Consider the following 12,461-nt stretch of genomic DNA (forward strand, 5'->3'; position numbering starts at 1 on the left):
AAAAATTGAAATTAAAAAATATTATAAATTACAAGACTAAAAATATAAATTAACTCGTAACAAAATTAAAATTTAAAAAGATATAAATTATAGAACTAAAAATATAATTTTTCCTTATTTTGATATATCAAATATGTTTATGGTAAATATTTGCCGATCAATCGCTGCTGATCGATTCCTCCAAAGGGAAGCCCTAATCGTTACTTTCGTTGCCTAAAAAACACGGAGAGCAGCGGAGGTGGGAAGCGGAGGTGGAATCCACGAACCCGCACGCCTCTTTCACTGCTCGATGGCTCAGCCCAATGGGATTCCTCTTCCTCCATAAAAAAAAAGGTCCATTAATGGAAGCTGATTCCATCGCAAGCTCAGTAGGCCCAGTGGCCACGGGGGAACCCCCCTTCCCCTATCGGACGCGTTGTCTCGTCTTTGTCCGAGTCCTTTTATACCCCTGCTGCTGCTTCCTGGAAGCTCAAACCTTGCTGCTCCTCCACAGCTCCGGTTGGTGCTTTGTCCGCCTTCTTATTTCCTTCGTTCTTGCTTTGTTTTCTACCTTACGCAGAGGAAAAAAAAAATCTGACCTTTCGTGGATTTTTAAGGTGCGTCTGGTTCGGCCGCCGCACTCGGAGCTTGTGGGATCGATTTATCGTCGAGGTATGAGCGGATGGGTTTTATTAATTTATTATATTTTATTAATTTGGTAAGTGTGGTAGATGCTGATGTGCCTCGGACTTAAACATGTTTGATTAGTGGTGGTTTTGAATGATTAGGAATGGTAATTATGCAACCCAAATGGTCAAAGGAAATTCTTGATATGACCGCGGGTTCATGCTTTTTGTCCGTATCCATAGCTTCTTCTTCTTTTTTTTTTTTCTTTTGGCATTTCACGTAACAGTCCTGTGAAACTCTCAATAAATTAAAATTGCATTGACTTACTTATTACCTGGTGAATCACATGTTTGTTGCGTTAAAAGTTTAAATGCTGAAAATTATGACTTGGGTTTTATGAGAAGTGTACAGTAGACATGGATACTTCTATCTTAGCTAGTTTTGGACAACCAAATGCCAGCGGACCCGTTTCAAGAATTTTATTAAAGAACTGCTGCTATTGCGTTTGAGGACTTTGGTTTCTTTCCGTAGTAGTATTGTTGTCACTGCTTTGATATGGTATATACTAAGTCGTTAGTTTTTACTTTTATTTAAAATTATTTAAAGTTCTTCAAGTTATTAATTTTTATAATTTGTTATTTTTTTTTAAAAGAAAAGTTCTTTATTTTCTTATTTAAAATCTTAATTCTATTTAAAATTATTTAAAGTCCAAATCATTAGTTTTTATACTTTATTAAAATTATTTATTTTTTATATTTTAGTAAAAGTGGAGTCTTGTTTAGTTTTTAATTTATTGGGAGAATTTGGATTTTATTAAAAAATGTATGTTATCGAACTATACTACCACATTTGCACTTGATAGAGTTGGATGTACATCTCCAATGCATGTGCAATCTTTGGCTATTCTGTTACTTGTCTGTTCATAAATGCCTGAGTGCATAAGCATCTTTGGTGATAGGCCCCAACACCTATTTGCAGGTCTGTGTTTGGTTCCAGGGAAGTAGATTCTGTGAGTGGGAATTTCCAGCAGCAGTTATACTTCTAGAGCTTCTGGTGAGGATCTAGACATTGCTTCTGAGGAAGGATATGTTATATCTCCTGCTCATCCGCTATTTCTTTCACGTATTCATTTGTGTTTTTGTGTTTGGGTTTGTAGTGGCAGATTTTGGAGAAGAAAAATGAATGCACTAGTTGCAACTAGCAGAAATTTTAAACAGGCTGCTAAGCTGCTGGGGCTGGACCCAAAGCTTGAAAAAAGTTTGCTAATCCCATTCAGAGAGATCAAGGTAAGCAACTAAGCATCTTAGAACATTTCTTTCCCCCCTTCGAACAATTCTCTTTATTCTCTTTTTACTCTCACTTCTTTTTGTTCCCAGATGGTATTGCTTATGATTTTTGTACTAAATTAGCACTTCCTCAACGTTTCCTTCTTTGAGTTGGAATAGTTCTGGGATTGGCTGCATCTTTGGACTTTGTTTTTTCTATTTCTTTGACATACTTGACGTTGTTCTCATGTGCAATCATTCATATACTGGTGAAAGTGAAAACCATGTTTACTTTGATTGTTGTGGGTGGATGAATTTTTTTGGTGATGTCAAAGTGCCAATATCAGCATGATGCTTATCTTTTTTGATGTGAAAAGGATTTATAAAATGGTTTATTCAATATGATCTTATAAAATGGTTAATTCAATGTGATCTTATAAAACACTGATTGAAAATAATTTTGCATCTCAGTAACGTGCAAACAACTTTTGGATTTTAACTTGGTGAATAAGGATGGTCTATTGTTGATCATCAACAATTTAATTAACAGTGAACTGTCATTATGTTGAAATTTTGTATCACTCTCTTGACAACATCCATATTCTTCTGCAGGTTGAATGTACAATTCCAAAAGATGATGGCACCTTAGCATCCTTTGTGGGGTTTAGGGTGCAGCATGATAATGCCAGAGGTCCTATGAAGGGAGGAATCAGATTCCATCACGAGGTGGGTGCACATCTCTCTCTCTCTCTCTCTCTGCAAAACAGTTTGCTTTGCTCAGTTATATGGCAATCTGGTACTTCTTTTAGAAGCATGATTGCTACCGTGTCAGTGTGTGTAGGGACTATGCTTCTACTATGCATAACATCTGGTGTACTTAACAAGGTTCTAAATATGGAATTTCCTGTTAATATAAGCCTCCAACTTTAGTTTGAATCAACAAAAGCTCAAGATATCTAGTTCTTTTGGAACCTTTTTATTTCGAAAGCAGCAAGCAGAGAAGGTTGTCAAATAGTGTTTCTATCAAATGAATTGCATGAAAATGTTTTTTTTATACTTTTTATTTTATTTTTATTTATGACCTCCTATAGCCGACCCCACCTAGTGGGAAAAGGCTTGGTTGTTGTTGTTGTTGTTATGACCTCCTATAAAAAACCATTTACTATTTGCTATATACTAATCTATTGATCTTCTTATAAGACTTACAAAATCTCTTTAATCTCATAGACATGTTTTAACAAACTCTGTTGCATTGTCATTATGGGAAACCTGTTTTCTTCTCGCTTATGGTCTGCATAATGTTGGGTATTTATCACAGTTTCTCCTTTTTGCTTTGGAAGTTACATTATTTTTGCAGCTTGAGATAAGTTTTCAAGGGACCATTGTTGCATGTTATGATTATTATGGTATGCAAGCAAGTGACAATGAAATATTTCTGAATTTGCTGCCTCTTTGGCCCGCCCGCCTAATAAAGGAAAAATGAATTTTTATATGGAAAAATAATTAAATGCTAACTTTGTATTTTGCTTCATATGCTGAAAAGGAAATACATGCTTGGCATAATTGTATAGCTCTTGAAATTACAACTATAGTTGTCTAAAAAACATCTGATTTAATCTTCTTTGGACCCGACCATCATACACTAAATATTAAATCACACTAGATTCTGTTGGCAGAGAAACAGTTTTGGACCATGTTTGGTCGCTCCCACCAATGTATGTTTCACTGAACTATATGCTGCAAAATTATATACTATAATATTCAAATAAGTTTTCTGCTTATCCTTACACCAGCACTCTATTAAATTTGTTTGGAAGTCTTTGGATGTGATCATACCATCTCAGCCTTTTCTTTTGTTTTAGTTCTATACCATATTTGTCTGACAATGATCCATGGCATCCCAGTTCCTATTTTCAGTTTGTACTATTACAGAGAAACAAAAGTTGAGTGCTTTTGAAACAAAACTTTTATTTACTTTAGGTTGATCCAGACGAAGTGAATGCCTTGGCACAATTAATGACCTGGAAAACAGCCGTAGCAAACATTCCATATGGAGGTGCTAAAGGTGGAATAGGATGTAGTCCGGGAGAACTTACTATCACTGAACTTGAGCGACTTACTAGAGTTTTCACACAGAAGATACATGATCTAATTGGCATTCACACTGATGTGCCAGCACCTGATATGGGGACCAACCCACAGGTTTGTTATCTTTACTCTGATTTTTTCCCGATGTTTATTGAATGTATTAACTCGTTTTTCTCATATTGATGGATCTAACTCTTTTCCTGCAAATGACATAGACAATGGCGTGGATTCTAGATGAGTACTCAAAATTTCATGGCTACTCACCTGCTGTTGTGACTGGCAAACCTGTTGTAAGTGCACCAGGATTGGAACTTCTGCATTATTACTTAAACTTAATTTTATATGCTTCCACTATTATCTAGATAACTCATAATTCAAGCATTTCCATTATCTGACATATTTTGGATTTATATTGTTGAATTCGTTTGTTTAATGTAGGCCTTATTATCACCAAACCAATCTGACAACCAGTTTAATTAATATTGGTTAACAATGATCCAATTTGATTCTTTGGAGAATAATATTGTGACATCATTCTCACTAGAAACTCAATTAAGATTCAATTGTGGTCATGCAATACAGGCTCAGTTCAAAACATCATTAGAATTTTAAGGTTGGTTGATTTTTGAACTGAGCTATAAACAGATATAGTTTGCCAAAAAAATGTGTGTAGTACTGCATTAGGATGGATATATGATTTTTTTAGAAAAAAACTTTCAACTTCAGAACTGCTGGTTAATCCTACCAAATGATGTGGCACATAGTGGTACTTGTGAGTGAGAGTGATGATCACATAATAGATGGACACCAATTCATGAACCATACAACGTCGTGGAATTTGTTTGTAGTTAAGCCTTTTATCTCACTGGATAAATTTGTATATTGATCTGCCACGAGGGTGTATCTCTGGGACAACAAATCTGAGATTTAGTCTGACTTGCGGACATTTTTTTCCAGATAAAACCTTTCCCATGACTTCAGGTAAAACCTTTCCCGTGACTTTAATAAATTAGTGTTCTTATGTAGATATTTTAACTAATCATGTTAGATATTTTAACTCATACGATAGCACAGTAGTTAAATGCAAGACATCTAACTAATCTTGATATTTTAACTCCCGTTTTTGTTTATCTTTATCACACTTCTGAGCATCTTTTACCTTGAATGCTTAGTGAAATCTTGTCTATTAAGATGGCATGGTTACTGGTATCCTTAGTAAAGGAATAAAGGAGAATGCTTTCATGCCATTGCGTTTCCAATTACTCAATGTTCATATGTTTTCCAAATTGTTGAAAGATATAGATATAATTTTACATTTTAAACCAGAAAATAAACTTAAATCAATTTCTAGATTTTATTCTTTGTTGATAGCAGCAAACTATGTTAACTACTACACGTTCAATCCCTTCCCTGCTGAATGTTTTTCTTTTTCAAGGATCTTGGTGGATCTCTTGGTAGAGATGCAGCTACTGGAAGGGGTGTCCTGTTTGCAACAGAAGCTCTGCTTGCTGATCATGGAAAGAGCATTAAAGATCACCGCTTTGTGATACAGGTGAAGCCATTTAGTTTTTGGTTATATATTGCAATTGACCAATTTCATATGTTAAGAAAAATATATCCACAAACTAGATGGAAAAAAAAATTCTTTTCTGCAAAAATAAAACAATGTAGCTTGGTCCCGAATGAGAATCTCAAAATTATAATGTATCAGTTGAGATGGAAGGGTATTCAACTACATTCAAGAACTTTTAATTGTTTTTTTTTTCAAGGTCTAGTTACATTGAATCATTGCCTCTAGTTCGATAAGATGAAAAATCAGAAATCATTATGATCATAAACCAGGGAACACAATGAGATTGTTATTTGTTTTACTAGTTAATTTTTCATCAAGATCATAATATCATGTCCTTTTCAACATTCAGGGTTTTGGCAATGTTGGTTCTTGGGCTGCACAACTCATCAGCGACGCAGGTGGTAAAGTGGTTGCTGTCAGCGATGTGTCGGGAGCAATCAAGAACCCTAAGGGCATTGACATTGAAAAACTACTGAAACACTCTGTGGAGAATCATGGAATCAGAGGCTTCAACGGTGGAGAATCAATTAATCCAGGTTCCCTGCTAACAGAAGACTGTGATGTTCTTATTCCAGCAGCACTTGGAGGCGTTATAAACAGGTTGTCTCAACCATCAATCTTAGTTTTCTTTCCAAAACATGAGTCTTAACAAAATTTTATGGTCCACTCCTACTTTCCCTTTAAAAAGTACAACATATCACTGAATTGAAGAAACAAAACACAATTTTTTCTTTTTTTCTTACAAATTGATCCAATGCCATTTGAAAGGGAAAATGCCAATGACATAAGAGCCAAATTCATTATCGAGGCAGCAAATCATCCAACTGATCCTGAGGCTGATGAGGTGATACTAAAGTCTTATAGAGTCCTTATTGATTTTTAACTGTATGATGTGATCACTTCTTAAGGCTCGTTTTATCTTATAATTTCTCCCTATTTTTTCAGATCTTGTCTAAGAAAGGTGTCGTCATTCTTCCCGACATATATGCAAACTCTGGTGGTGTTACTGTGAGCTACTTTGAGTGGGTTCAGGTTAGTGCTTAATGCTCGCAACTCGAGTGAGTTAGATATATCATGAACTGGGTACCAAATTTGGTTAAAGATCAATGCAAATTCTAACAACAATGCACTATCTGGATTATGAACCTTGCAGTTTGTTTCCTTAATAAATAAATTAAAAAAAAAAAAATCCTTTTTTCCCCTTTCATATCAGAACATCCAAGGATTCATGTGGGATGAAGACAAGGTCAATGCCGAGCTGAAAACCTACATGACCAGAAGCTTCAAAGACATGAAGGAGATGTGCCGGACGCATGAGTGTGATCTCCGCATGGGCGCTTTTACTCTTGGAGTCAACCGAGTTGCCCGCGCAACCATTCTCCGAGGATGGGAAGCTTGATAGTGAGAACTGTTTTTTTTTTCCCTTTGGCTGCAAAACAATAACCTCCTCCCCACCGGGAACTTCTTGAATTGAAGCGATGAGTTTGAATTTGATATTCCCTTAATGATTTGTCTTTAGGAAGCTAGCTTTTGCTGGCTTCTTTTTTATGAAGAAGAAATTAGTATCAGGCAAAAGAACCAGTGAATCTGCTACTAATTCTGTAAAATTATGGTGGATGTCTACTTTGTATTCAGAAACTCGACATCTACTTAAACTGGAGAAAAATAGAGCAGTTGCTAAATGGTATTAGAGCTCAATGAAAGAGCAAAGGAAGAAGACCTACTCGTTCTTCCAAGCATATACTATCAACGAGAAGCGCACGCCGTGAAGTTGAGACTGCCTGAAGCCCGGCGACGAAGACCACGGCGACAACTTCTCGGCCGATAGGCAAGTTTCGAACATGAAGGTCGCATTCCCATTTGGAGCAGCACCAAAAAGCCAATTGTGAACGTCCCAGAACACCTCGATGGGCAGGCCATCGACCAGAATTGTTTGATTTCCTCGGAACTTCCACACGAGTCGCTTGACCCGCATCACCCTCTTCTTATCGACATGGATGTCGAGGCAGGGGTCCTTAATCCCGACCATGTCACACTCGATGAGAACATCGTGAGCCTTCCCGTTGTCGCAGAACTGGGCCTTGATAGAGTAGACCTTCTTCCCCCATACGTGTTCCTTCTTGGACACAAAGATTGCCTTGGAATTCGCAGGGCATGTGGAAATCTTGCGAAAGACCTCCTTAGGCGAGTCGCCGAGCAGGAGGACCATCTCGTGGTCGAAGATGACTGCGAGATAGTAACTTCCCAGTGGCTCCGGCGATGTTCCGAACTTGGCAGAAGAAAAATCCCAGAAAAAGTCAACCTTGACGCCCTCCGCTGCTGAGCTCTTAGAACCTCTCCTCTTGGAGAAAAGCCATGGCTTGATGTCCACCTTGCAGAGGCAATGGCCGCCAGAATCATCAATGCCGACGCTTAATCCTTGGCCCATCAGGCACTTGCTCCACGTGACGCCGATTACGCAAGGGCGGTGACCACGGAGCTGAGCGCGGTACAGGCAAACCACCACATTCTGGGCTGACTTGGCGGCGGCAGCGGCGCCGCTGCCGGAGGATGAATCGAACACCTGAACTCCGCTCTCGCCGAAACGAGAAGGGAAGTCCCTCATCCCTGCCCCCAGAAACCAAAACCGAAGGGGGAGCTCAACGAATCCAGCAGCTAAGAGACAGCGAGCACTTATCACAAACACTCGCTGTGCACGTCATCGTCACGAAAGAGACCGCCGGCGAGGAGATTCACTTGCCGCTTTGAGTGAAAGAACAAAAGCAAAATTAAGTCTTTCGCATGGAAAACCAGAAAGCGCAAAGTTGCCGTCTCAAAAAACAGGCGCCTTTCCCTATTGACTCCACCCTCCCTTCGAATATCGATCAAAGCCCTAAACTCCGGGAGAAAAATGGGACAAGAAGCCAAGAAGACGAACCAAAAAGCAGGGGCGCGGCGCGCGGTGTCAGAGGTTGCAGAAAGCAGGCAGTGGGAGAGAAGGACAACAGGCGACCGCACTCCCGAGATCAGCGCTGCTGCCACTGGCGACCATTACGAGGAGAGGAGCAGCGGCAGCCTTGGCAGGTTAGACGACGAAAGCTTTCTTTAGGCTGGCGCTCTTCGTTTTTGGCAGTTTGGTGGAGTATCGGCTTCCCGTGACGAATAAATCCTTTTTTTTCAAAATAATATTATTAAAATAAATTAAAAACAATAATTTTAACTAAATTATTTTCATTAAAAAAATATAGATATTTCAATCAAGCATATAAAATAAAGAAAAATGCAGTCCTCAAAAATTTGTTTGGCAGTGGTGGAAGCGGGAGCCTCTTATCGTGCTCCTTTTCGTTACTAGAATCCAAATATAGAAAAATGAGGAGTAATTATACAAAAAGTTTTGATTTTTAAAGATTCAGAGAGAGAAGAATCTCCTCTCCACCTATTCGACTTTGATCTGCGATTCCGATTTCGGAGGAGCGATGGCTGCCGGATCCGTGGCCTTCGCCGGCCTAGAGGTGGCGCTCCGCCCCGCCCCGCCCTGCCGGAGGCCCCCGATCCAGCTCGGCAGCTCCTTTCTCCACTCTCGGCGGCCGTGGCGCCGCCGCCGCTTGCCGGCGCTGGCGAAGAAGTCGCAGCAGCAGCAGAAGGGGTGTAGGCGGAAGGGCGACCTCCTCGTGGTGGTGGATGAGCTCGGGGGGCAGTACGAGGAGGGGTTCGAGGACGTTCACTCGGTAAGGCCCTAATTCTTCAGTCCATTTGTATGAATCGGTGCATCCATCGATGTTAGAATCTTCGTCATCACCTTCTTTTTCATCTTCGTCCCTAATTCTTCAACGCATTTCTATGATTCGTTGCATATGTCGATGTCAGGATCTTCCTCATCACCTTCTACTTCATCTTCACCTTGGATTTCAGAAAACTATTGATGTTAGAATGCGTCTGTATTAATCAAACTCAAAAGGGGGAAACTCGAAATCTTGATGAAGAAACTTTGATTGTTTGCCTGCAAATTTAAACTGGTTGGAGAATTTTGCTGGTGGGATTTGTTTTTTTTTTTTTCTCTCGCTCTCTCTTTTGAGAAAAAAAGGTGATTTTGACGCTGATCCTTGGTTGAAAATCCATGATTTAATTTTTTTTGCTGGCTGCATAGTGTTTGTTCATGGTGTATATCGAGATGAATCCATCTGATTTTAGACTAGAGTGGAATTGACAAAAAAAAAAGGATGGTAAAGTGAAAATCATGAAGCTGTAACTTTTGTTAGTTGGATGGTAAAGTGGTTTTAGACTAGATTGTGTTACAAACTATTGCACTGATTCCAAGCTTTTGATAATAAATTATCTACGAAAAGGCATAGGCTTTAATGTGCCCTTTTGAACATAACTTCCATGGCAAATGAGATGGTATCTGATTGATAGCTTTGGATGGTTGATAACTTGATATGAAATCGTCTATGTGTATACTGTCGAGTGAATACTGACTAGGACTTTAATGTATTTGTTCCAGCAATTGATTAATTTCTTCACTTACAAAGCAACAAGGACTGTGCTCCACCAGCTGTATGAAATGAACCCTCCAAGTTACATGTGGTTATATAAGTGAGTTACATCATATTGCCATGGTTTTCTTCTTTAATTATCCTTTTAGGCACTAATATCACTCTTTATTGCTTTGTAGTTTTCTCGTGAACAATAATCCTACTGATGGTAAACGCTTTCTCCGTATTTTGGCAAAGGTGACCTCTTTGTTAACAATTTTGACCACAAACTCTATCTTCATTATTTCCTAGAGTTGAACTGTGCAAACTAAAATTTGTTCTTGGATTCTTTTAGGAGAAGCAAGATTTAGCAGAAAGAGTGATGATAACACGCCTTCATCTGTATGGCAAATGGATTAAGGTAAGTTACAGTGTTTTACTACTGACAGGGGCTGCACATGTCGGCTCCAAATTCGTGCATTAACCGATTGAAAAACTGCTTAATTATGTTGTATTGTGATACAACAACAGGGAGATTCTTTGATAGTAAACTGAGACATTGACTCTTTTGATTTTCAGAAATGTGACCATGCAAAAATGTATCAGAGGATTTCTGATGAGAACCTACAGCTGATGCGCGAACGACTGATGGAAACAGTGGTTTGGCCGAAAGATGATCCAAACATGGAAGAAACGGGTAACTTGTGACGTATCGATCATATTATTTTTACTGGATTTTGTATGTATTAGGTAAATGTTAGTTATATGCCACTGTACTTTTGACTTTGTATCTAATCTCTCATCATCTGTTATCACAGAAATCAAATCTCTGGTTGCTTTGATGCTTCTAATTCCTTTCCAACTGACTGATTTATTTTGCAGGCTACGAATAAACTGTATCATCCAAAGTAGAAATGTAATCAAACTAGACTAGAAGTGGTAAGGAAAGAAGCTGTTGCAATTTGAATGAACAACTGTTCTCCCTAATGTGATTATGAATGAATAGGATTACAACCGATATGGTTTCAGAAATACAGGAACCCAAATCTAATGACTAACTAGAGACTGTGGATAGACAGTTAAAAAATTTCACTAATTCACATAAATAAAATGATTAATCCTAAGTGTGTACGAATGACAATTAATATTTCATGATAACAAATGAAAGATGCACAAAGTGTCAAACAAGTAAAAGAAACAATACTCATGAGATATATCGTGGTTTGAAGATTCTATTTGTGCTCCCCTTTTCTCAAAATGCCTCTGGGAGTGGATGTTAGATGTGCCCGGGCAGCCGCTTACTTGAGCCCTGATGTTCAACTACCTGCCACTGGCCTGACCACAAGGGCGAAGTCGGTCACCTGTCCGCTTGCTGGTTGTTAACCCAGTCGGCCTACCATCCCCCATGCAGCGCTGTTCGCGACACTGGCTTGGACATTGCAGTGGCTGCCCATGGCTCACAAAAACAGATCATGTTCATCGGCTTTTGATCATTTGCCTTCTCAGGTCTCAAAACAAAGGTTTAATAGAAAACAATCTATTCATGTTGTGATCTCAAGACAATTGAGTAAAAGAAAAATAAACTTTCATTTTATATCATGGCCCAAAATAACAAATAGTTGGCTGGAATCTGAATGTTTGTTTACATATCATCCTTGGAAAGGGCAATAGATCGTTGCCAAGAAGTTATAAAGATTAGCAACTCGTGATAATAATTTGAAAGCACCATATTTACCCCCAAGGCGTAGCACGGACGGTGGGTACATGACATCTCTGGCGTAATGACCAGGGGTCGATTCTCAGGAATTGACGACCTGGGGTTTACCCCACCATGCGCCTGACTCCTGTATACTTGTATGTACCTCTTTCCATATTCATGAGACCGACACTAAAAGCTTGTTAATATAACATATCTATATTTTTAAAAGCACCATATTCATAAGAGTTCAAATGTGCATGAAGTTCTATATATGTTTTTATAGTTGATTTATTATTATTATTTTCATCAAATCACACCCCTTATTATTTTAATACTAGAAGGCATTTAAAGAGAAATAGGAGAGTGAAGATGGAAAAATCACATACCTAACATGTTGAATGAGAAGGTGTCTATATATAGAAGTCCACTTAGGTATGCCCAATTGATTTGACCTGCTTACGTATGCATTACAATGATCCTCTAAAATCAAAGGACATCTATTAGAATATTTAGATGAACACACCCCTTTAAGTTGTTTCCAAAACATGCTCTAATTAATTTGTTTTATTTTATTTTTTCAAATCACACCACTCAATACTTTGATGCTCTAAGGAGATTTGGAAAATGGAAAGATCATATACCTAACAATGTTGAATGAAAAGGTGTCTATATATAGAAGTCCAAGTAAGCATGGCCAAGTGATTTGACTTTGACAAGCCTAGATACATATGTCACAATGATGTTCTAAAGTGAAGTAAGAGAGTGAAAGATCAAATTGA

At 38.5% G+C, this 12,461-nt stretch overlaps 3 protein-coding genes across 5 annotated transcripts; 2 read left to right on the forward strand and 1 right to left on the reverse strand.

Annotated features, from left to right (window-relative positions):
- The first annotated feature begins 204 nt into the window (after positions 1 to 204).
- LOC122019652 (glutamate dehydrogenase 1, mitochondrial-like) lies at positions 205 to 7,037 on the forward strand. The gene is made up of 12 exons (XM_042577105.1): positions 205 to 498; positions 597 to 651; positions 1,585 to 1,659; positions 1,763 to 1,892; positions 2,484 to 2,597; positions 3,852 to 4,073; positions 4,175 to 4,249; positions 5,395 to 5,511; positions 5,882 to 6,132; positions 6,301 to 6,376; positions 6,478 to 6,564; positions 6,746 to 7,037. Exons 4-12 carry the CDS (start codon positions 1,785 to 1,787, stop codon positions 6,929 to 6,931), a joined length of 1,236 nt encoding a protein of 411 aa, XP_042433039.1. The 5' UTR covers positions 205 to 498; positions 597 to 651; positions 1,585 to 1,659; positions 1,763 to 1,784; the 3' UTR covers positions 6,932 to 7,037.
- Positions 6,890 to 8,663, reverse strand: LOC122019653. 3 transcript variants are annotated; one of them, XM_042577107.1, is made up of 3 exons: positions 8,450 to 8,663; positions 7,257 to 8,274; positions 6,890 to 7,072 (listed from the first exon to the last, which is right to left on the reverse strand). In XM_042577107.1, the coding sequence occupies exons 2-3, from the start codon at positions 8,135 to 8,137 to the stop codon at positions 7,048 to 7,050; spliced, it is 906 nt and encodes a 301-aa protein (XP_042433041.1). In that variant the 5' UTR covers positions 8,138 to 8,274; positions 8,450 to 8,663; the 3' UTR covers positions 6,890 to 7,047. The 3 variants fall into 3 exon arrangements, with proteins under 3 accessions (XP_042433041.1, XP_042433040.1, XP_042433042.1); XM_042577106.1 differs by having other exon boundaries at positions 7,257 to 8,663; XM_042577108.1 differs by lacking the exon at positions 6,890 to 7,072 and having other exon boundaries at positions 7,253 to 8,663.
- A 180-nt stretch (positions 8,664 to 8,843) lies between these two features.
- On the forward strand, positions 8,844 to 11,015 carry LOC122018579 (chaperonin-like RbcX protein 2, chloroplastic). The gene is made up of 6 exons (XM_042575932.1): positions 8,844 to 9,239; positions 10,013 to 10,104; positions 10,184 to 10,241; positions 10,339 to 10,404; positions 10,563 to 10,680; positions 10,866 to 11,015. The coding sequence occupies exons 1-6, from the start codon at positions 8,988 to 8,990 to the stop codon at positions 10,874 to 10,876; spliced, it is 597 nt and encodes a 198-aa protein (XP_042431866.1). The 5' UTR covers positions 8,844 to 8,987; the 3' UTR covers positions 10,877 to 11,015.
- Positions 11,016 to 12,461: the final 1,446 nt, after the last annotated feature.

The sequence above is a fragment of the Zingiber officinale genome, chromosome 9A, assembly GCF_018446385.1.
Source record: "Zingiber officinale cultivar Zhangliang chromosome 9A, Zo_v1.1, whole genome shotgun sequence".
Classification (NCBI taxonomy): domain Eukaryota; kingdom Viridiplantae; phylum Streptophyta; class Magnoliopsida; order Zingiberales; family Zingiberaceae; genus Zingiber; species Zingiber officinale.